This window comes from Acomys russatus, chromosome 16 (assembly GCF_903995435.1).
Source record: "Acomys russatus chromosome 16, mAcoRus1.1, whole genome shotgun sequence".
Classification (NCBI taxonomy): domain Eukaryota; kingdom Metazoa; phylum Chordata; class Mammalia; order Rodentia; family Muridae; genus Acomys; species Acomys russatus.
The window spans coordinates 26,939,159-26,961,509 of NC_067152.1; the positions used below are offsets into that span (position 1 = coordinate 26,939,159).

At 45.9% G+C, this 22,351-nt stretch overlaps 1 protein-coding gene across 1 annotated transcript in view; it reads right to left on the reverse strand.

The window, feature by feature from the left end:
• Dnajc7 (DnaJ heat shock protein family (Hsp40) member C7) overlaps nt 1–22,351 on the reverse strand; it is a 36,045-nt gene continuing 13,694 nt past the window's right edge. The window contains exons 3-14 of the mRNA XM_051158629.1: nt 18,663–18,787; nt 18,206–18,319; nt 15,169–15,243; nt 11,361–11,479; nt 10,215–10,368; nt 9,530–9,694; nt 7,838–7,929; nt 2,173–2,246; nt 1,676–1,822; nt 1,347–1,499; nt 709–771; nt 1–266 (exon numbers count right to left, since the gene is read on the reverse strand). Coding sequence (XP_051014586.1) covers nt 229–266; nt 709–771; nt 1,347–1,499; nt 1,676–1,822; nt 2,173–2,246; nt 7,838–7,929; nt 9,530–9,694; nt 10,215–10,368; nt 11,361–11,479; nt 15,169–15,243; nt 18,206–18,319; nt 18,663–18,787 — 1,319 coding nt within the window. The 3' untranslated portion in view covers nt 1–228. The remainder of the gene's footprint in view (nt 267–708; nt 772–1,346; nt 1,500–1,675; nt 1,823–2,172; nt 2,247–7,837; nt 7,930–9,529; nt 9,695–10,214; nt 10,369–11,360; nt 11,480–15,168; nt 15,244–18,205; nt 18,320–18,662; nt 18,788–22,351) is intronic.

Sequence of the window (22,351 nt, forward strand, 5' to 3'; positions counted from 1 at the left end):
ACAACAAAAATTCACAAGCCGCCTTCCTGTCTACCCCCAGCTTCCCTCCCGCCCCAGTCCTCAGTACTGGCTCCCTTTCCTTCACCCCTCAGACAGACACAGGGCACCCAACTGAGAAAACGAAACTGCTCTAAGTACACGGGGACACGATGGAGGAGGTGAACTGTCCACATTCATGGTTAAACTGAGCAAGTCTGCATTTTCCGGGTTTTGAGTAGTTGCTGTTCATTAGCCAAACTGAAAGAAGAAATTCCCTGGCCCAGATGCTGAAAGGGAAAAGAAAGGCTTGTTAGTTGGCTCTGTGGATTTTTTTTTCTTTTTTTAGGAAAACCGTTGTTGTTAAAGACATCTTCGAGGGCAGCTCAGTCCAAACAGACTCCCAAGGGCATCAAACAGTCTGAGCCCTGAGTCCGAGGGCCAGCGTGCAAGGCGGGAGCACATTCTATGTGTAACTTCTGGGCACCTTTGCTCTTGTGGACAAGGCTTGATACTAAGGGGCTTGGTGCTGCTGCTCTGACCCTGCCAAGTGCACTGAGAATGGTCCCAGGCAAAATGAGCCTAGGAGCCTCCTCAGCCACCTGGAGTGGATGCATGTCCTGTTGAATAAGCATCCTGCTGACTCTACTTAGACTTCCCAGGAGTTCCCTTCAGTGAGGGGTCAGTGCTGGCTGTCACCTGGGAGCTCTCAATAGCAGCAGACATACCCACCTTCAAAGCTGAAGCCCCCAGGACCACCGAAGAATGCCTTGAAGATGTTGTTTGCATCAAAATCTGGTGAGACGCATAGAAGGGACAAAAATGGGGGGAAATCAGAAGTGTCTTAGGAACCAGGCGCAAAGAATTCTGGGTATCACTTCCCTTTTACACCACTTCAGCCTAGATGTTAGCAAACCTCTCCCCACTGCCATCCCAAGCAGAGTCTGCTCCTGGGATAAGCTCCCCTCCAAAGTGCAGTCCAGAAGGAAAGGCTCCTTGGCCTCACCCTGCTGTCTCCTTACCTAGGAGTGTCATTTGCACTCCTAGGCCGTTCTTATAACGATGGGGCTACTACTGAGAAGGCGCAACTTTGTCACTTCAGTGCTACCAAAATCAACGCAGCAGCCCCGGACATGACTCCTGAACTAGCACTGCACTGTTTTCCTCCACAGCAGTTCTCATGGCTCCTGCCCCAGCTCATCTCTTGATAGTCAACTGGCTTATGTCACTGCTGAGCACTTACACACCTCCCCTCTGCCCAGCTGTCCAGAGGGCAGATGCCTGGGTAACCACAACAGGCGCTTTTCTGGTGCCTTAAAAGAAAGATTTTACAACGGCCAACTTCACTCCAGGTGCCCAAACCAACTCACCGCCCATATTCATGCCCTCCTCATCCAGGTCCTGTCCACTGTCATAACGAGTCTTTTTCTTGGGATCAGAGAGGATGGTAAAGGCCTCTCCCACCTCCTTGAATTTCTTCTCCTCCTCCTTCTGAACCTCAGCACTGGCCCCACTGTGCCGATCTATAGGAGGGTTCAGTGAGAGCAGGGACGCAGGAGAACAAAGTCTGTTTATGTCCATGCTTGGAGTGTGGCACCTCCCACAATTTGTAGGACAGGGAGCTAAGCACCCCCACCCCCGAAGAGCAAGCCTCCTAGGTGCCCTCTGGGCTCCTGCTGCACCCTGCTGCAAAGCTCACCTGGATGGTGCATCAAGGCCCGCTTCCGGTAGGCTTTCTTGATCTCGTCCTCAGAGGCATTCTTGTCAACTCCCAGGATCTTGTAGTAATCTTTCCTCTTGCTCTTCTTCAGCTCCAGCTGTGCGTTCTTAAGGAGCTGCTTGTGTTCTGGAGGGAGACAGGTGGCATCAACAGACAGATGTGACTGCTTCCCTGGCTGAGTCCTAGTCCAGCTGCCCAGAGGGTAGAAACCTTGGTAACCCACCACAGGGGCTTTTTTTGTTTTTTTGGGGGGACTTTGTTCTGAACACAGAGGAAGTGAAAATAACAGGGGGGAAGCTAAAACCAGAACACAGGTGCCTGAGCCCCCACCAGGAACTCTGTTGCTGCTCTCTAGTGATCAAATAAGCTCTAGAATATTCCTAACTGCTACCTCAAGGAACCCATGTTTAATTTTAGGACCAAGAAAACCACAGCACCCTGAGAAGCGAGTCTGACGGCCTTTTGCTATCTCCTACCTTTCGTTTTCTCCGTCTGATACACTTTTTCATAGTCCCGCACAGCTTCTTCATACTGCTGTGTGTCCATGTAACTGAGAAGGAATACAGGGTAACAGCACTCAGACACAGATAGCAATGGCCTATGGGACCTCCTTGGGAGAAGGCATGGCTCAAGCAAGAGACACACACTTCAGTAGGATGTTTCATCAAACAGTAGAGCCCCTTATCTAAAAAAATGAATGAACTTAGTTCCTTCAAGGCAAAGAAGCCTCATGACACTTGTCCCCGGCCAGCAATCCTCTGCTCTACGCGGCAGTGCTAAGGAAGAAGCTCTTGGTGACACAGTACTGCCCACCAGCTGGGCTGCCTCAGGAAAGGCAACATGATGGTGCCTGCCCTGGGCTGAAACACAAGAGGAAAATGACCACGTGAGACAAACTGCTGTGAAAGAGCTCTGAAGTCTTCAGTGCCACCAACATGCAGGGCCAGCTCCAACCTAGGCTACAAGTGGGGTTAGTTGAGCTACTAGAAGGATCAAGGTCAAGGTGGAAGCAGCTGGCAAACGCTTCTGCTAATGTCAGTCAAGCTCAGAGGTAGAGGTGAGACAGAAGACGGGACTCTCAATACAGTCTTGCTTCTGTTCAGGAGCACAAAAGCAAAGAGGAACCCCTGGGCCAAATGGAGGACTGAACAGAACAGGAGGAGTACCAGGATGTCCCAAGTGCTGTTTCCCACAGAACTAAGTGATAATCTCATGACCTGATGGCACCAAGTCTGTCCTCTCCATCTAACAGACTCAACACCTGCTGAGAATGGCAAGAGCGCACACAGAGCAGGCAGCTAGCTACTGCACACCTGTGGCAGCTACACCTCTGCCACACTAGCCCATCTTTACACACATCAGCTTTGGAGGGCAGGGCAGGAAGGCTGACGGCAACGTGGCTGGCCAAAGAGACGTCTGCTACCTTAGGCACCTCAGAATGTCTGGAAACACATTCATCTATGATTTTTTTTTTTTAAATATTTTATTTAGGTTTAATCTATGTGCATTGGTGTGAAGGTGTCAGATCTTGGAGTTACAGACAGTAGTGAGCTGCCATGTGGGTGCTGGGAATTGAACTCGGGTCCTTTGGAAGAGCAGGCAGTGCTCTTAGCCACTGAGCCATCTCTCCAGCCCCTATGATTTTAAAAAGCAACAACAGAAAACCCCACAATGTCCAGCCTGGGTGTGATGGTGCAATGCAGTTAGTACTAACACTCAGGAGGCAGAGACAGGAGGATCTCTTTGAGTTCAAGGCTGGCCTGTTTGACATGGGTGAGACCCTGTCTCATTAAAACCAAACCAAATAAAACAAAACCCAAATCCACAATGCCTTACAGACACAGGGTGCTAGGAACACAGATAACCAACTCATGGGACAAGTGTCAGATAATCTGAAGTATAACAGTTTAACACACACTGGCAGGCAGATGTGGCCCACACCTTTAATCTCACCATTAAGGGGGCTGAGGCAGGTGGATCTCTTGAGTTCAAGGCCAGCCTAGTCTACACAAAGAAAGCTTATCTTGGAAAACAAAAACAAGCAAGCAAGCAAACAACAAAAAATCTGCCACATAAGTAACCCTGACATGATCTCTAGGCCTTTGCATAATGTATTAAACAAGAACCCTGACTATGACTTGCATTCTATTGTCATTTTCTGAGACAAAGTCCTTCTTATTCTGTAGCTAAGCTGGACAACTTACTATGCAGTCCAAGGCAGCCCTCACCTGGCAATGCTTCTACCGCAGCCCCCCACGTACTAGGAGTACAGATATGAGTTGCCCAGCAGGATCCATGTTATTTCATACTTTTTTTTTTAATTTCATACTTTTTAAAGCTCAAAAATAACCTTCCCTCTGAGATGTTGAAGAAAAGGTATAAAAATAAGGCTTTAGGGAGAGAGGAAGAGCTCTAACTTGTGGCAAGAAAGATGGCAAACACGTCATCTGCCCAACTTTAAGGCTGAGTTGTGCGCCACTGTACAGTGGTCAGGCTTCTGGGAAGGCTGAAGCTGACTGCTGGGGTGTTTTGGCAGTGCACCTCCATCAGGAGACTGTTACTACACTCTCAGCCAACTGTGCCAAAGTGTTTACTGTTCCCTACTGGGGCAGAGTCTCAGGCAGTTCTATCCATAACACAAAATGAGAGATTGCCAGATAGAGCAATTTCTGATTTTTGTTGACTGTAAACACACACACACACACACACACACACACACACACACACACACACACACACACACACACACACACACACACCTTCTGCTCCACTGTCCCCTAGCAAGTTAAGAATGCACTATTCTTCCTGTATCTGTTCCCATGGTGCAGAGCATCAGGGTAGTCAAGACTGTAGGATTCTATTTTGCTCTTAGAGAAAATCTCAAGGAACATTACCTATACAGTCTTCATGTAGTCAGGCTGGTCTTGAACTTGTGATTTTGTTGTTGTTATTGTTGTTTTTTCCCCCGAGACAGGGTTTCTCTGGGTAGCCTTGGCTCTCTTAGACCAGGTTGGCCTCGAACTCACAGCGATCTGCCTGCCTCTGCCTCCAGAGTGCTGGGATTAAAGGTGTGCGCCACCATGCTCAGCTTCCGTTTTGGTTTTTTGACATGGGGTTTCCTTATGCAGCTCTGGCTGTCCTGGAACTCCCTTAGTGAACCAGGCTAGCCTCAAACTCAAGAGATGCACCTGCCTCTGCCTCCCAAGTACTGGAATTAAAGGCATGCACCACCACCGCTTGGTGAACTTGTGAATTAATTAAATAATTATGGTTTTTTGAGATAGGGTTTCTCTGTGTAGCTCTGGCTGTCCTAGAACTCACAGAGATCTGCTGCCTCTGCCTCTGGAGTGCTGGGCTTGAATGTCTGTGCTGCCACCACCCAGCGAGCTTGTGAATTTTTTTTTTTTGAGACAGGGTTTTTCTGTGTATTTGGCTGTCCTGGACTCACTTTGTAGACCAGGGGGTCTCAAGCTCACAGTGATCTGCCTGCCTCTGCCTCCCGAGGGCTGGGATTAAAGCTGTGTGCTGCCACCACCGCCACCCGGCCTGAACTTGTGAATTTTTAAGTTGTTTTAAAAATACATCTACTGGTGCTGGAGAGATAGCTCAGTGGTTAAGAGGACCCGGGTTCAATTCCTAGCACCCACACTGTAGTCGATACCTGTCTGTAACTCCAGGTCCAGAGGATCTGACACTTTTGCACAGACATATATGCAGGCAAAATGCCAATGCACATAAAATACAAATAAACAAATTTTAAAAATACACTTACTAGCCAGGCGGGGGTGTGTGTGTGTGTGTGTGTGGTTTTGTTTTTTTGTTTTTTTTTTGTTTTTTGGCTTTTTGAGACAGGGTTTCTCTGTGTATCCTTGGCTGTCCTCAAAGTCACAGAGATCCGCCAGCCTTTGCCTTACAGGCCTGGACCACCATGCCCAGCTGGTTTCTATATCTTTTTTTTTTTTTTTTTTTTAAGATTTTTTTGTTTATTTTTATGTATATAGAGCTTTGCCTACATGTACACCTGCAGGCCAGAGGAGGGTATCAGATCACATTATAGATGGTTGTGAGCCACCATGTGGTTGCTGGGAATTGAACTCATGACCTCTGGAAGAGCAGTCAGTGCTCTTAACCGCTGAGCCATCTCTCCAGCCCCTGGTTTCTATATCTTAATGGTGAGAATCTGAGGGGTTTCCGGCTCAAACAGTAGTAGTGCTTGTCCTTTGGATTTTATAGTTTATAATTAGGAATAAAATGGGCACTGGAAGAATGACAGTCAAGAACTTTAGATCTTTGCCCCAGGCTGAGATGGGGGAAAAGAGGGCTAGGGATATAGCTCAGCTTGTTTAAGTGCTTTTCTAGCACGTATGAAAACATACAAAAAGGGGCTGGAGAGATGATGGCTCAGTGGTTAAAGCACTGGCTGCTCCTGCAGAGGCCCTGAGTTCAATTCCCAGCAACACATGGTAGCTCACAACCATCTATAACATGATCTGATGCCCTCTTCTGGCATGCAGATGTACATACAGATAAAAGCATTGAAATACTTAAATAAATAAATAAGAAAAAAACAAAAAACAAAAAACAAAAAAACACTTAAAAGATGTTTTGATGCTGGCCTACAACCTTAGTACTTGGGATAGGAGGACTAAAAATTCAATCAATAGTAAGTTGGAGGCCAGCTCATCAAATCTTAAAACAAAACAAAACAACCAAGAACAGGAAGTTCTCTGCTTAGAGAGTAGGAGGAAATGAAACGACTTTTTTTGTCCACTATGCCAGGTCTTAAACCCTAAACTGAGGCGTGCGCACACTTCTGTGGGAATGTAGGGTCACACTCACCAGTGAGCAGGACGCTTACGGAAGCAAGGAGACAACCTCGAATGTTGGTCCTCACTTTCCACTTTGATATTGTGTCTCTTTTTCTAACCACTATATAATACGCCAGGCCAGCTGGTCTGTGAGCTGCTGGGGATTCTCCTGTGTCCCCTCCACCTCACTGCAGGAGTGCTGGAATCACAGACATTTTATTTTTTGGTTTGTTTTGGTTTTTTGAGACAGGGTTTCTCTGTGTAGCCTTTGCTATCCTAGATTCACTTTGTAGACCAGGCTGGCCTCAAATTCACAGCAATCCACCTGCCTCTGCCTCTGGAGTGCTGGGATTAAAGGCGTGCGCCACCATGCCTGGCCCAGACGCCTGAATTTATGTGGGTTCTGGAGATCTGATTTCAGGTCCCCACTGGACTGGCATTTCCCCACCCCTGTTCTGCTTTGTTTTTGTTTTTTGATAAAGTCTTACTCTGTAGCCCAGGCTGGTTTGGAATTCACTGTGTAGCCCCAAACTGGCCTTATACTAATGGAAACTCTTCTGCCATGACCTCTCAAGTGCTAGATTTAAAGGCATATGCCCCACACCAAGTTTAGAAGAAACAGTTTTGAGAGGTTCAGCCTAGCCCTTGGCATTGTTTCATTTGAACAAAATTCTCTGGGGGATGGATTCAAGAGCACAATGAGCAAAAAAGTTGAGGGACACCCGGCATCTGGGCAAATACAGGCAGCCACAGTCCTCCCAGCAGAGCCCTCCGTGCTCCAACACTCAGCACCGACTATTTACCTGGGTCTATCAGAGTTTTCTTTGTATCGCTGTACCACTGAGCCACGTGGAATTGCTTTCAAGTGTACTTTCCCTACCATGGCAAACAGGGCAGATACAACCTTAACTGTCCCTAAAAACCCTTCCGTCTTTCCTCTTCCAAGCAACACACATCCATTCAACAAAACACTTATTGGGTGTATACTGACGTGCCAAGCACTGTGCTAAGTTAGCGTGGAAGTGAACCAACACAAATAAAATCTCCAAAAGAAATGGATTTACATGTTAACAAAAGGAATTTGGGTCAGGCATCAGAGAAAACTTACTGACCGTGAGGGGCGTTAGACACAGGCATGGGAGACTGAGGGAGCGTGTGCAATCTCCTCCGCTGGAGGTCTATAAAGATAGTCTAGGGCTGGAACAATCCCACCTAGAGGCAGGGGGAAGGACCAAATGACCTCACAACATCCCTGGGTCTGTTTCATCAAGCACAAGGCAGTTCCCCTAGTCAACCAGCGGCAGCCCGCCTCGCCCCCGCCCAGGGCACTCACCACTGAGCTCTTCTCAGGTAGGCTTTGATGTACGTTTCGTCGAGCCTCACCGCGTTTGTACAGTCGTCTATGGCGTCTTCTAGTTTCCTAAGCTTCAGGAGAGAGCGCGCAATCACACCTCGCACTGCCACAGACACCGTCACTACGGCTAGATCCCTGTCCTACTACGTTCTTGTTCTTGTTCTTGGTCACAGGGAAAGCCAGAGGGTTAAGGACTGGTTTCTTTCCTGTGTGATAAAGGCCACACACTGACTGACAAAGCACCTCTATTGTGCCCTATTAGTGCCTAAACCAAAACACAGGTGGTTCCCACCCTCTGCTCTGCCATGGGCCAACTTCAGGGACTAGAAAGACCACAATTCTTTTTTTTTTTTTTTTTTTTAAATTAAAGATTATTTATTTAAGTATACAGTGTTTCACCTCCATGTGTGCCTACAGGCCAGAAGAGGGCACAAGATCTCACTATAGATGGTTATGAGCCACCATGTGGTTGTTAGAAATTGAACTCAGGACCTTTGGAAGAGCAGGCAGTGGTCTTAACCTCTGAGCCACCTCTCCAGCCCCCCACAATTCTTATAGAATTCTCTCAGAGCAGAAGCCTAATCCTTTTTATGGTGCATAGGACCACAGGTCAACTATGGCCACTTTTTTTTTTTCCTTTTCTTTCTTGAGACAGGGTATCTCTGTGGAGCCCTGCCTGTCCTGGAATTTACTCTGTAGACTAGGCTGGCCTCAAACTGTCACAGAGATCCGCCTGCCTGCTTCTGCCTCCTAAATGCTGGGATCACCAGGCATGAGACACCAACACCTAGAGACTATGATATTTCTTTCCTTTTTTTTTCAAGACAGGGTTTCTCTGTGTAGCCTTGGCTGTCCTGGACTCGCTCTGTAGACCAGGCTGGCCTCGAACTCACAGCGATCCACCTGTCTCTGCCTACCAAGTACTAGAATTAAAGGTGTGTGCCACCACGTCCAGCTGACCATGGTTCTTCCTTTTTTTTTTTTTTTTTCTTTTAAATAATCTATATACTTTTATTTTATGTGCTTTGGTGTTTTGCCTGCATTTATGTGAGGGTGTCAGATCTTGGAGTTATTGACAGTTGTGAGCTGCCATGTGGGTGCTGGGAATTGAACCTGGGTCCTCTGGAAGAGCAGTCAGTGCTCTTAACCACTGAGCCATCTCTCTAGACCCAACTATGGTTATTCTTTTTTTTGTTTGTTTGTTTGCTTGTTTTTGTTTTTTGTTTTTTGTTTTTCAAGACAGGGCTTCTCTGTGTAGCCTTGGCCATCGTGGACTCACTTTGTAGACCAGGCTAGCCCCAAACTCACAGCGATCCGCCTACCTCTGCCTCCCGAGTGCTGGGATTAAAGGCGTGCGCCACCACACCCGGCTGGTTATTCTTAATACTGTCGATTTCCTCTATCTCACTCAGGAAGAATAAACAAACTCTTGCTAGGATGAAAATGGCACAGATCCACTAGCTGCTCTTTGTCATACAGGAAAGAGAGAATTGGGGAAGAACAGGAGGGACTAGCCTTCAAGCTGCCGTGCAAGGTCTCAACACTACAAGAAAGGTAAGTTCGCTTCTCAGAAGCAGCTCCTTACAGGAGGAGGGTCAACTTTCCCCTTTATCTGGCTTATCTTGCTGAGCAGATCTCTGAAGACCTCTGAGACCCAGATCAAGCACTTACCTTGGAATTAACCGTACCCCGATTACAGTAGAGTTTAGCATTTGTTTTTATGTTGTTGGGATCTATCCCCAAAGCTTCTGTGTACAGTTCATATGCTAGTTTGTAATTCCCTTCCTTAAAGGCTTTATTCCCATCTTCCTTCTTGGCTTTCAAGGCTTTGGCATTCTAGAGAAAAGCAAGGCATGATCAATTCTACACAGACAGCGAGGACAGCATGCTCAATTCCTTCAATCCCAGCAGTCTGGTATGACACAGCCACCTCTACCACCCCACTCATGGTTTTTAAAAGGATTTCTTTCATTATTATGTAGACAGTGTTCTGCCTACAAATGCACCTGCACACCACATCCACCACATCTCACTATAGATGGCTGTGAGCCACCATGTGGTTGTTGGGAATTGAACTCAGGACCTTTGCAAGAGCAGCCAGTGCTCTGAACCTCTGAGCCACCTCTCCATCCCCATACTCAGAGATGCTGTAACAAACTGACAGTGAAGCTGTCCCTCTAGCCAGCTCCTCTACTCTTCTCTCCTCCCACTCTGTTGCTAGGGATAGAGCCCAGGGCCCTAAGATGATAGCTGTCCTACCACTGAGCTATGGTCCTAGCCTCGCTCGTAACTGAAGACATGAAAGGAAGTTTTACTTCCACACTCAGAGTTTCAGATCACTATGCCTAGAACTTACTCTACAAGCAACGCAAGCCTTCTCGTGGTCAGGAGCCATCCTGAGAGCCTGCACGAAAAACTGAACCGCCTTCTCAATACAATCTTCATAGTAAAGGCAAAGGCCCCGGACATAGAGCGCGTCAGCATTGGTGGAATCCATCCGTAAAATGTCACTACAACGAAAAGGATGCATTCAGCTGTGGTTCAGCACGTCCTCACCACTCCTGCCACCTGCAGCAGACTGTTCCTCGGTCAGGTGAGCAGACTCCAAAGATTTACTCCCAAACTGTGTTAACATAAACCCGTATTTATCTTTAATAAAATCTTTCCTTATTCGTTTTCCCCACCCCAGCAGTACTGGGGATCAAATCCAGGGCCTAGTACATAAGCATTTTACTGCTGCTGAGCCCAACCTCTCTCCTCTACCATCCCCACTGAATACATTTTTTTGTGTCTCATAATCTTTTTCTTCTTTCTTCCTTTTTCTACCAATAAGCCACACAATATGCCAGAACTGCCACTGTCACTCAATGGTACTGAGTATTAAAGGCAGCCTACACAGCACTCTACCACTGAGCTACATCCCTCACCCTGCACTGGATCCTGTAAATGAAATGTGATTTATACCAACTTAGCTATTATCTGTGGCAGAGGGCAGCGCTAAGAAGTTGCAATAGAGCCCTGTGACCTACAAAGTATACAATAAATAATTACTAGATGGATAAAGAGTTTCCTAAAGTAGAAAGGACTACATTCAAACAAACAAACCCAGGCCAGTGGCACTGCTCACTGGCTAAGAGCATTTGCTGCCAAGCCTCCTGACCACCTAAATTCTCCTGCCACAGGGTGCAAGAAAAAAAAGAAAGAAAGAAAGAAAGAAAAACCCAACTCAAAAAGAGCTGTCCTGTCTAGGTATGTGTATGTGTGAAAATAAAGGTTAAAACAAACTCACATACTCATTAAGTTCTTTCACACACTGTTCCAGCATCCGCTGCACCACTACATCCTACCCCGTGGGTCTTGGAACTAATGTGGTTTAAGCTTTGGCTTTAAGAAGGCCTGAGCAACCCTAGCTGATACACTCACAGCTCCCAGATAGAGAGCAGCCAGCCAGCATCCTGCAGTGCACTTTGCATCTCGGTGAAGAACTGGCCAGACTGCATACCTGGCCACAAACTGTGCTTCTGGGTATCGACCCAGCATTGCTAAACATTCTGCTTTGAGGATTTTGAAGCGATGGCAGGCAGGGGCAAACTCTAGGGCACGATCCATGCAGAAAACAACCTAAGGGAAGAGAAAAGCAAATAAGCCAGAAATGTCTTCACTTGAGTTTGGTCACAACAGACTGACTCAATGCTCAGAGACATTGCCTGGGCACACTGGTTACTGGTAAAGTAATATTAAAGTTTATACAGATCCATTCAACAAAAACCCTGAACTGAGAACAGCAGAATCCCGTGAGGACAGCGAATACGAAATAACTAGCCCAAGGAATTAGTGATCGCGTTGCTTTCATCTCAGTGATGAGAAGACTATGGAATGGAGAGCAAGCATGGTTCTAGGTCACTTGGGTTACAGCTTAAATATGGCAGGACTCCAGAGCCTCTAACCCTAAGCAAGGAAGCTGCCTCCGCCTAAACGCACAGTGACTCTCACAAAGCTCACTCTGTCACTACTTCACTATTTGTTAGCTTAAACCTGTGAGACAAGAATGGCAAACATAATGCTGCACACACTACAGGGGCTGCTGTGCTTCTTCTTTTCCTGTGACAACAACTTACACACTTAAAACACAGGGGGAAGACAGATGAGCCTGGAGAGCTAGCTTAGTGGTTAGGAGAACTCCTTGTCCTTCCAGAGACCTGGGTTCAGTTCCCAGAACCCACATGGTGGTGGCTCACAACTGTCTATAACCTCAGCCCCAGGGGAGCCAAAGTCTCTTCTGACCTTATAAGGGTTGCAAGTATGCACACAGTGCACAGACTTACATGGAGGCAAAACATTCATACACATAAATAAATTTTTGGAAAACATTTTAAAAGATAGTTTTACTGTCCTGGTGGCCTGTAATTCACCATGTAGTCCAGGATGGCCTTGAACTCATGGGTATGTATGTGCTTTCCACCTCCTCAGTGCTGGGATTTCAGCAGTGTGCTGCTAGAGCCATCAACTTTCACATCTCACTATTGGGTCGGCTCCTGTTACACTCATTTCAGTACAGAAATTCTGCAGTGAGAGAGCCCTTCTCACAGGGTTCTAATGGCTGTCACATTACCACTCCCAACAGGCTGCTACGTGTAAATCACAACAGGGTCTCACACATACCTACCAAAGCCGCAACGAGCTCACTCTCTCAGCCACACAGGTCTTCATGAGTTCACTCCCCTTTCTTCTTTCTTTTCTCTCTGAGCTTTCATTTCTCGTTTAGTTGCTATTTCTGGGATTCCCCCACTAAATCACATTCCTCCTAAGCACATCTAGAGTTAAGGGACACCATTATCTCTAAGAACTCTGAAAATGCATTCTAAAAGCAAGGAAAGACAACTCTCACCAATGTAGACTGATAACGACGGCATAGTCCACAACATAAAGCAGAATGCGCACATGTTCCATGCAGCACTGTGGAAAGACTTCTGAGACCTTGGGTGCAGGGGGAAGGTACAGAGGATCAACAGTACACTAGCTTTCCTGCAAACAAAACTAACAATCTGTACTTGACGTATGTACAACATGGTACACGATGGAAGGTGTGTAAACAGTGGATAGGAACTGGAAATATGGTTCAGTGGGAGAGCTCTTGCCTAGCATGCCTGACGCTGAGCTCTACCCAGTACTAGGGACAGAGAGCAGAGAGAGAAAAGCAAAAACTAGGCAGACCAGAGGGTCTTTTTGAAGGGACACTCATCATTAAACTTTTTTTTCATACATTTTAGTGTTTGCACCACGAAGACTTACTCCAAAACTGATATAAAGAACACAAGCAAGATGGGTGCAGTGGCAGGCAGATCTCTGTGAGTTTAAGGTCATCCTGGTATATATAGTGAGTTACAGGATAGCCAGGGCTACACAGAGAAACCCTGTCTCAAAAAAGAAAAACCCAGGCTAAAGAGATGGCTCAGAAGTTAAGAGTATTGGCTGTTCTTTAAAAGGTCCTGAGTTCAATTCCCAGCGACTACATGGTGGCTCACAACCATCTATAATGAGATCTGGTGCCTTCTTCCAGTGTGCAGGAATATATACAGGCACAACACTATACATAATAATAAATAAATCTTTAAAAAAACAAAAGAAAAAGAAAAATGCACAAACAAGAAAGTAAACACTGGGCTGTTCACTGACAATGTCTGCTACCAGCAGAGCTGAGACAAGGTGGCACTCCTCTGGTGGCATGGGTCCCTGGAGGCCTTAAGGACAGCAATGACCACTGAGATACCATGTGAGTGGAGCTGTAGTATTGATTTCTTCAAATGGAAAAAGAATGAGAAGGGGAGGCAAAAGCCAGTCAACACTTGAGCAGCCACACCCTTCAGCTTCTCGAGGACAGCGTTCTATGCAGGGCTGGCTCTGCTCATTGTGAGGAGCATCAGCTGGAGGCTCAGGGCTCCATTTCCCACCCCCACCACGTCCCCAGTAGGACAGCTGCAGGCAAAGAAGATCTTTGTTTCTTCCAAGTTCATCTGTTTCCCCTGCCAGGATCATAATTCTTCATTTGTGACATCACCATGAGCCACAGTGGGGGGGCTGGGATGTCAGAAACAGAGGATTCTGTCACAAACTCAGGATTCTAGCTCCAGGGTGGGCAAGAGAGAAAAGAAACCCAAAAGACTGCTTTTCAAGACAAAGCTTTTGCCTATGTGAGCCCCAGAAAAAACGTGACGTAAGTCAGAGCTACTCTCTCAACACATGCGCACATACACACACAACAAAAGCACGAATCACATCGCAAAGACATTATGATTATCCAAACCAACGGGCAGGAGGAGGATGGCAGTAAGTTAATATTAGGATTCTGCATAAGCTATACAGATATCCTTGTTCCCAAATAAAGGCCCCACAGTACAGTCAAGGATGCTTACTTGTTCCCAAAAACATTTGCTGAACACCTGCTACTGAAAACCCTGAGCCAATTCTTACATATGATACAACAACTGCCCCCTCCCTCAGACTGAAATCACTTCATCGAAGGAAACCTAAAAAATCTCCTGATTAGGACTTCTGACCTCTGCTGGCCTTCCGCTTCCTGCTTGATTCCTTAGTGAAAGCTAGTTCTCGTTACCACTAAGAAAACAGGGATCTATACTTAAGGTTTAACTCTAAGATCTAGAAGTTCCTGGAACTTTCATAATTGTCCCCTATTTCAGATCCATCAATCCCTTCAACAGGTAGATTGTCAAAAGCTACTGCACACTGTAAAGTCTATTAAAGTCTAACACCAAGTTGGGTATAGCGGCCACAAGAGGCTGGGCAAGCTTCAGGCCAGTCTGAGTGAAACAGCAAGACCCAAAAGAACATCAAAAAAGTAGCGGTGGCTCCTGCTGCAATCCTCACACTTTGGAGGCCAAGGCTGGTAGACAGCTGCAGGAAGGTGGTGCTAACAGGCTACACACACTCTCCAAAGAGTGTAAACAAGGGGTTTCCCCACTCTTATTTATAGCACCCACTGCAGTAGAAGCAAAAGTTTAACCTCATAATCAGATAATAGTGGATTATTCAACCCCTGTATTTATTTCTAACTGGTTTTTCCTTCATCAATTAAGACAGTTCTGAGATGTTACCTGACATAAGCAATAGGAAAAAGCAAGCTGATTTTTGCTTTTTACCGAAAAGCCAAATATAATTAAGAAAATAAACAACTTAGCAAAAAGTACTATTAGGAGAGAAAAAGTCAAAGGCCAAATCTGAATGACAAATGACAATGCTTGCTGTAGTAGCACAGCAAGGTGGAGGGTAGGCTCTAGCTACTTCTACCTTACCTTCCGGAAGTCTCGCTTTTCAAAATCCACTTCTGCTATTTTCTCATACTCCATGACTGCACTGGCATTCTTGAACTACACCAGAAAAAGAAATAGGAAATTTAGGTTGAACAATCACTAATGTTGAGTATCACTAAGGTCAGGTGTGCTGTACACACCTGTAATGCCAACACTCAGGAGGTAGAAGCAGGCAGATTTCTTGAGTTTGAGACTAGCCTGGCCTACAGAGTGAGTTCCAGAACAGCTGGGCTACATAGATTGGCTCAACAACACAAAGTTTAAAGTTACTGAAGCTGGGCACAGTGACAGCCACCTTTAATCCCAGCACTTGAAAGAAAGAGGCAGGTAGAGTTCTGTAGGTGTGAGGCCAGCCAGAGCTACACAGTGAAACTGTATCTCAAAATAGAAAGGGGGGGGGGGGAGTTTGTGGTGAGAAGGTCACATCAGAGGGCTAGGCATGGTGGTGCATGACTATAATACCAGCACTTAGGAGGCTGAGGCAGGAGAATAGCAAGCTTGAGGTTAGCCTAGATTACACAGTAAAGTGGACAGCTTGAGATATAGAGAGACCCTGCCTCAAAATCTAATTAAAGGGGGATGATGATGGAGCAGGACAGGACACAGGAGAGATGGCTCAGTGGTTAAGGGTTCTTGCCATTCCTCCACAGTACTCAGTTCAGTCCCAGAGCCCATATTGGACAGCTTAAACTTGTAACTCCAGCTCCAGGGGATTTGACACCCTCTTGTGGCTTCTGTAGGCACAAGTATACAGGATATATGTACCGGATATGTATACAGGATACACACACACACACACACACACACACACACACACACACACACACACACACACACAAAAAAAAAAAAAAAAAAAAAAAAAAAAAAAAAAACAAGGTTGGGGAGATGATTCAGTGTGTTAACATTTGCCATGCAAATGTGAAGACCTGAGATCAAATCCCAGAACTCACATTAAACCAGACACGGCCATGTGCATATATAAACCCAGTGCTGCTATGGCAAGATGGGGTGGGAACAGCAAAATCCCCAGTAGCTGGAGACCCGGTCTTGCTAGCATGGTAGCATCTATTTTAATCCCAACCCTTGAGAGGCAAAGGGTAGCCTGGTTTATACAGAGGTGCAGGCCAGTCAGGGATACACAGTGAGACACTCCTCTCAAAGACAAAAACTAGAGGCACTGTTTTAAACAAGGCGGAAGGAAAGAACTGACCTTTAAGGCAACAACCCTGACTCCAACATGATTGTCACAGCCAGTGCAAGCTTACCCTCATTCAAACAAGAACAAGTACACACAGATGAAAAAAGAGAAAAGGCGGCCGGGCGGTGGTCGTGTACACCTTTAATGCCAACGCCTGGGAGGCACAGGAAGGAGGATCGCTGTGTGTTTGAGGCCAGCCTGGTCTACAGAGTCTAGGACAGTCAAGGCTACACAGACAAACTCGGTCTTGAAACCCGCCCTCCTCCCAGAAAACTGAAGGAAGGAAGGAACTGGAGAGTGGTGATACACGCCCAGCACTTGGCAGGTAGAGGTAGGCCTATCTGCATAGTCTACAGAGTGAGTTCCAGGACAGGGGTGTTACAAAGAGAAACCTTGACTTGGGGGGATTAGAATTAAATATCCTAAAAAAGTTGGGGACAATAAAGACTTTCCCAGTACCGAGAAGGATGGTGCCAGGTAGCTACATGGAGACACAATTTTTTTGTTCTGAGAACAAGGCCTCATGTGGCCTGGGCTAGCCTTAAACTTGTTATGTAGCTGTAGATAGTCTGGAACTGGTCCTTCAGACTCCATTGTCTAAGTGGTGGGATCCCAGAGTGTGTACCACTACGCACGGTTTTATTGAGAATGGATTTCAGACCCAGGGTCTCATCCATGCTAGGCAAGCACTCTGCCCACTGAGCTACGCTTCCAGCTCTGCTACCCTATCTTTTGTTTTTTGGGGGTGAGGGGGTGTTTCAAGACAGGGTTTCTCTGTGTAGCCTTGGCTGTCCTGGACTCGCTTTGTAAATCAGACTGTCCTCGAACTCACAGTGATCCTCCTGCCTCTGCCTCCCGAGTGCTGGGATTAAAGGCGTGCGCCACCACGTGCCTTATCTTTTTTTTTTTTTTTTTTTTTTTTTTTGAGATGGAGAAGTTTATCATAGATGCATGGGAAAGTGGGGGGTGGAGTGGGGGTGGAGGGGCACCCCAGAGAAAAAGAGAGAGATAGAAACAGCAAGAGAGGAAGAGAGGAACAAGAGCAAGACCCTATCTTTTAAAAGAAAATAGGAAAGGGAAGGGTAAGACCCAAATTTTACATCTAATTTTAACTTCTTGTCAGGAAGACAGGAGCCATACAATGAGTTACACAAAATACAGACAATGTATGCCCGGGCTGGGCAGTTTTGAAATGCTTTCTAAAATACATCCAGGCACTCATTACTGAAGGTGAAATTGAAATATGTGTGCTGCCAAATTAAGCCAGATTTAAACACACACCAGTTTGTTTTGACAGCACTGAGGTCCGAAGTCCAGACTCAGAACATGCTAGACAAGTGGTCTATAACTGAGCACATGCCAGCCTTGAATAAATACAAATACTTAAAAAAAAAAAAAAAAAATTATCATGTATACAGTGTTCTGCCTGCATGTACACCTGTATACCAGAAGAGGACACCAGATCTCATTATAGATGGTTGTAAGCCATAATGTGGTTGCTGGAAATTGAACTCAGGAACTCTGGAGGAGCAGACAGTGCTTTTAACCTCTGCGCCATCTCTCCAGCCCCGACACAAATGCTTTAACATTAATCAACTCAGTTCCTTGAAGCATCTGCCTTTTCACCCTGTCATCTCAGAAACTTTCCACTTTTTATAGACTGAAAATCCATTCAACAGTTAAGGAAACAGAGTCTCACAGACTGAGATTTGCCTATAAATGTGGCTGCTGGTGAAGTGGGACTGTCAGGCTGCCTGTTGGGTCACTTTTCCCGCCAGATGCACCACACCACCACCTCTCACACTAGCAGACCACGCCTACCTCCTGCTGTGCCTGGGCATTCTTATGATCCAGTTCTAGGGCTCTTTGGAAACTTCGGCAAGCTGCCATTGCATTCCCAAGTGACAGGTGGCACTTGCCTTCTCGGAGGTGTCCCTAGAAGAAAGAACACAGAGGGAAGGGAAGGGGCATGACTGCACAAGTAGAAAGACCAACACCAACAGCAAACACCCCAAAAGCCAACAAAGAGAAAAGGTGAGGGCAGTGGTTCGCAACAGGAGCACTTGCTGGTCAGAGAACATTTGTCACAATCAGGAGATGGTTGTGGCCATCATACTGAAAAGAGGAAGTGTTCCTAATGGTTAGTAGCTACAGGGCAGAGATACTGTGGAACACTGCTCAGAGCAGCACCCTAGAGAATGAGCTGTAGGGCTGGGCAGCCCTGGGCTAGAGGAGCACAGCTGTGGACACTTAGCCTTCAAAGAGCCACATCACATACCCGGACAAAGCTGTCATCCAGTCTCACTGACTGCTGCGCATCGCCAAGAGCTTCCCGGAACCGCCCAAGCATCATCAATGTGGCCGCACGATTACCGTAATAGCTAGCATTTTTAGGACACATATCTATAGGAAAAGTAACAGAACATTAAAAAGTTCAGCACACTGAGCTGGTGTCATTGCTCCATGGTTAAAAGCACTTGTTGCTCTTACAGAAGACTTGGGTTCAATTCTCAGTACCTGCACATGCCAGTTCTAGGAGATCTAATACCCTCTTTTGATTTTTGTTGGTACCAGGAACGCATGTGGTGTACATACATACATGCAGAACACTCAATATACATAAAATAAAACTTGAAAATATAAAAATAAGTAAGTAGATATATATGTAAAAAGAAAGTTCAGCTGGGTATGGGGATTCACACCTTTAATCCCAGCACACCAGAGATAGCAGCAGCAGATCTCTCGAAGATTAAGACCAGCCTGGTCTATGGAGCCAGCTCCAAGCCAGCCTTGAGACCCTGACAAACTAGGTTCAGCACAGGCCAGGAAGGCATGGAGAGATGTCCCAGTAGTTACATTTCTCATGCAGTGTGAAGATCAGCATCAAGATCTCCAGAACCCAAGTAAAGGCTGTGAAAGCATGCTGACCTGCCTGGAACTCCAACCTCAGGGGTGGAGACAGGTGACAGCCCCATCAGCAAACTAGCTATTGGGACTAGTCCCCTCAATCAGCTGCAGATGTGACTGAGAGACTTTCCCTGCATGCATAACGTGGAAAAGCAATCGAGGATGATCCCAACATCAACCCTGGGCCTCCACATGCTCAAGTACATGTCAACACACACACACACACACACACACACACACACACACACACACACACACACTCACTCTCTCTCTCTCAAAAAATGTGGGAAAAGATTAGATTGGTGAGAGAGAGAGAGAGAGAGAGAGAGAGAGAGAGAGAGAGAGAGAGAGAGAGAGAGAGACCGGTATCAAGAAAATCAAATATAAACATGGGAAGCTAAAGCAGGATTTCTGCCTGTTCGGAGCCAGCCTGGGGTACATAATGAGACCCTGCCTCAAACAAAACATTAGAGCCAGGTGCACATTTAATCCCAGCATTCAGAGACGGAGGCAGGCAGATAGCTGTGAGTTCCAGGACAGCAGGGCTATGGTGCAGAGAATAAACCATCTCAAAAATCAAAAGCAATACCAACAAACAACCAACATCAAAATGATTTTAAGATACCTCATCATCCCAGTCAAAATGACTGTGGCCAACAAATCTAACAATAAATGTTGGAGAAGATGTGAAGAAAACTTATTCACTGTTGACAGGAGTGCAAACTAATATAGGCATTGTGGAAATCAAGTTTTCTGGAAAATTTAAAAATATAACTACCATAAGACCCAGCTGTTTCTCTCGTGGGCATGAGTATATATATACACACACATACCTGGAGAGCTCTATACTCTAAGAAAGAGGTATCTGCACCCTCATGTTTGTTGATGCTTTATTCACCATAGCAAAGAACTAGAATAAACCTAGATGCCCATCAACAGATGAATGGATAATGAAAATTTGATATATATAAAAAATGGGATCTTGTTCAACTCTTAAGGAAAATGCAACCACAAAACATGCTGAAAAGTAGAGGGTCTTAAAATGTAGTACTGAGATCACATAATCTCAGAAAAAAACCAAACTACATGGTCTCCCTTGTATTGTAGCTCCTAGCCTATAACTTATGTATACGTGTAACCAAATGTACATGAAGCTATAGGGTAACATGCAAAAAAGAGAATAAGAAAGGGTAAATATTCGGGCATGAATAAGGAACTGAATGCAGGTAATGGACATGAGTTGTAAAAGAGGATATAAAGTTGGTTTGTTGTTGTTGGTTTTTTTTTTTAATTTAATCAATTTATTCAGATTACAACTCAATTGTTGGGCCGGGCATGGTGGCGCACGCCTTTAATCCCAGCACTTGGGAGGCAGAGGCTGGTGAATCGATGTGAGTTCGAGGCCAGCCTGGTCTACAAAGTGAGTCCAGGATAGCCAAGGCAACACAGAGAGACCCTGTCTCGAAAAACCAAAAACCAAAAAACAACTCAATTGTTATCCCATCACTTGTATCTTCCCATTCCTCCCTCCCTCCCGCTTTTACTCTATTCCCCTCCCCTAGGGCTATGACCAAGGGGCACCTCCTCTCACTCTATATGGTCATAGGCTATCAAGTCTCATCTTGGTAGGCTGCTTATTCTTTCTTTGAGTGCCACCAGGCCTCCCCACCAAGAGGAGGCGGTTAAATATGGGGCACCAGAGTTCATGTCAGAGTCAGTCCCCACTCTCCACATAACTGTGGAGAATGTCCTATCCATTGGCTAGATCAGAGTAGGGGTTCAATGTTTACTACTTGTATTGTCCTTGGTTAGTGTAATTGTTTTTCTAGTTCTAGTCCTGGAGTTTTTTGGCTTTGATAGTGGTTAAGTATATTAAAAATATATCTGACAGTAAAAGTGTAAACTGTAATGTGAAGCCTCACAGCTTCAGGATGCCTAACTGTAGGGTCTGGTTAATTGCAGTGTGTTATGTTTATTATTTCCAAGTCTTTTGTTTTGTTTTTACAATAAAGTTAACTTAAAAAACAAATAGGGCCAGCCTCACCAAGTAAAGGCACTAGTCATCAAGCCTGACGACCTGAGTTGGAGTCCACATGGCTGAAGGAAACAGCCGACTCCAACAAGTTATCCTCTGACTTCCACATGTGTGCAATGGCAAGCATGTATGTGTGTACACACACACACACACACACACACACACACACACACACACACACACACACACGTTAATAAGAATAATGTAAGTTGAGGGGTGATTGGGGAGGAGAAAGCAGAGGCCCTGAACCCCATGCAGCCTCCTCCCATGCTGACACACTTTTTTTTAAAGGACACAGGCAAACTTCTATTCGTGGAAATGGAGAAGAGCAACGATGGATCCAATTTTAAAAGTTATGGCTTTTTAGGGGCTGGCCTGTAGCCCAACAGTAGAACCTTTTTACACAGGCATTCAGAAAGGTCTGATTTCATGCCCAGCAATACCACACCACCACCTCTCCCACCACCTTCACCACCACCACCTCCTCCCCGCCTCCTCCATCACCACCACCACCACAACAACAACAACTAGCTACAGCTCTGAAGTGTGCTGACTGTCTTTTAGGGGTAGGAAGGACCAATGAGCTAAGTGCACTATGTCACTGTGAGCTGTATGTGAGCTCAATACTATGTATGTTCAAGGCCATCTTTAACTATAAGCAAGTTCAATGCTGGTCTACATGACGCTGTCTTAAAAATAAAGTATGCTGGCATATTAAGAGCATAGAGATGGGGCTGGAGAGATGGCTCAGAGGTTAAGAGCACTAACTGCTGTTCCAGGGGTCCTGAGTTCAATTCCCAACAACCATAAGGTGGCTCACAACCATCTGTAATGTGATATGATGCCCTCTTCTGGCCTGCAGGTGTACATGCAGGCAGAGTATTGTATACTTAATTAAAAGATAAAAAAGAGCACAGAGATAAGACTAAATTTTATCCCCAAAGGACAATTCCTAAGATAGAGAAGGAAGGTTGGTGGCCCAGGCTGTCCTAAAACTCACACAGGTCACCTGCCTCTGCCTCCCG